Consider the following 1,115-nt stretch of genomic DNA (forward strand, 5'->3'; position numbering starts at 1 on the left):
GAGAGCGGGGGAGGGGTTGACAGAGAGAGAAGAAAGTGGGGGTTACCATCAACTGTTATGGAACGCCCCCAGAGTTCCACTTACTCCACGGATGCGCTCTGCTTAGGGTTGCTGTGAGAATTATTCACCCTCTATTAAAGACGAGTGAGGCTCAGAAGTTAAGCCTTTGCCACTCAGGTCACGTCCCTTGCAGAGGCGCTCCTGCTCGCCCCCAGGTCCTCCTACACTAACTCCGGGCCCCTCCAACACCGGGCAGAACGAAGCCCGGCAAGGGCGATGACACTGGACGAAGGATGACAGCAGAGAGGAGCACGACAGCTCGCGCGTGGGAGGACGCGGGCACCGGGGCCCGTCCCGGTGGGCCCCGCTCACCTCCTCCTTCCGCGAGCGCTTGGACACCTTCTTCTCCATCTTGGCGGCCGTCTTCTCCGCCCCACGGCCTTTCTTCTCTTTCTTGCCCTTTTTGCCCATCGCGCCGGGTCTGAGGAGGTGCCGCAACACCTAAAGAGATGGAAAGAGGCGCACGGCGCGCCGGAAATGCGTGCGCGGGGGGCGGGGGCGGGGCGAGTCACGGAAGTGCGTCACTTCCGGGGGCGGGCTACAGCTTACGTCTTAGGAAAAAAACCGGCTTGCGGACCTTGTGCTGTGTGAATGGTATCCTCATAGAAAGTGACCGGCCCGCGCCTGGTCCCCTTCGCCCTCAGCGTCCCTGGGGACGCAGTGCTATCGTTTTCGGATCTACCTAGTCTGGGCTTGAAGGCCTGCTTAGGTGTTTATTGTATTTGAGTAAATGGCTTAGCCAAATTATGTAGAATGACCCAATTGGGTGACTCTGTAAGGGAGCCACATTTTTTCTATCTTGGACCCGTTTGGAAATTAAATGATTGCTGTGGCTTCATCCCCCAGAAATATGTTCATATACTCAGAAGAATTTGCAAACCCAAGTTGAAGACAATCCCTTCTCCCACGTAAAACTCTCTACTACTCAGGTGCTGAGGATATTGTGCTCAACAAGAAAAATACAATCCTGCTTTCTATGTGACTTTCCTCAAATGTCTTGTGTTAGAGGATTTATTTCTTCATCTGTAGAACAGGGCTAATAGCATTCCCCTCCG

At 54.6% G+C, this 1,115-nt stretch overlaps 1 protein-coding gene across 7 annotated transcripts in view; it reads right to left on the reverse strand.

The window, feature by feature from the left end:
• Nucleotides 1–551, reverse strand: part of KLHDC4 (kelch domain containing 4) — a 61,404-nt gene extending 60,853 nt beyond the window's left edge. For 6 of the 7 annotated variants that reach the window (XM_025042581.1, XM_025042578.1, XM_025042577.1 and 3 more), the window contains exon 1: nt 373–551. In XM_025042581.1, coding sequence (XP_024898349.1) covers nt 373–471 — 99 coding nt within the window. In that variant the 5' untranslated portion in view covers nt 472–551. The remainder of the gene's footprint in view (nt 1–372) is intronic. The other variant, XM_025042582.1, reaches the window with a different exon arrangement.
• Nucleotides 552–1,115: the final 564 nt, after the last annotated feature.

The sequence above is a fragment of the Pteropus alecto genome, unplaced genomic scaffold (assembly GCF_000325575.1).
Source record: "Pteropus alecto unplaced genomic scaffold, ASM32557v1 scaffold7, whole genome shotgun sequence".
Classification (NCBI taxonomy): domain Eukaryota; kingdom Metazoa; phylum Chordata; class Mammalia; order Chiroptera; family Pteropodidae; genus Pteropus; species Pteropus alecto.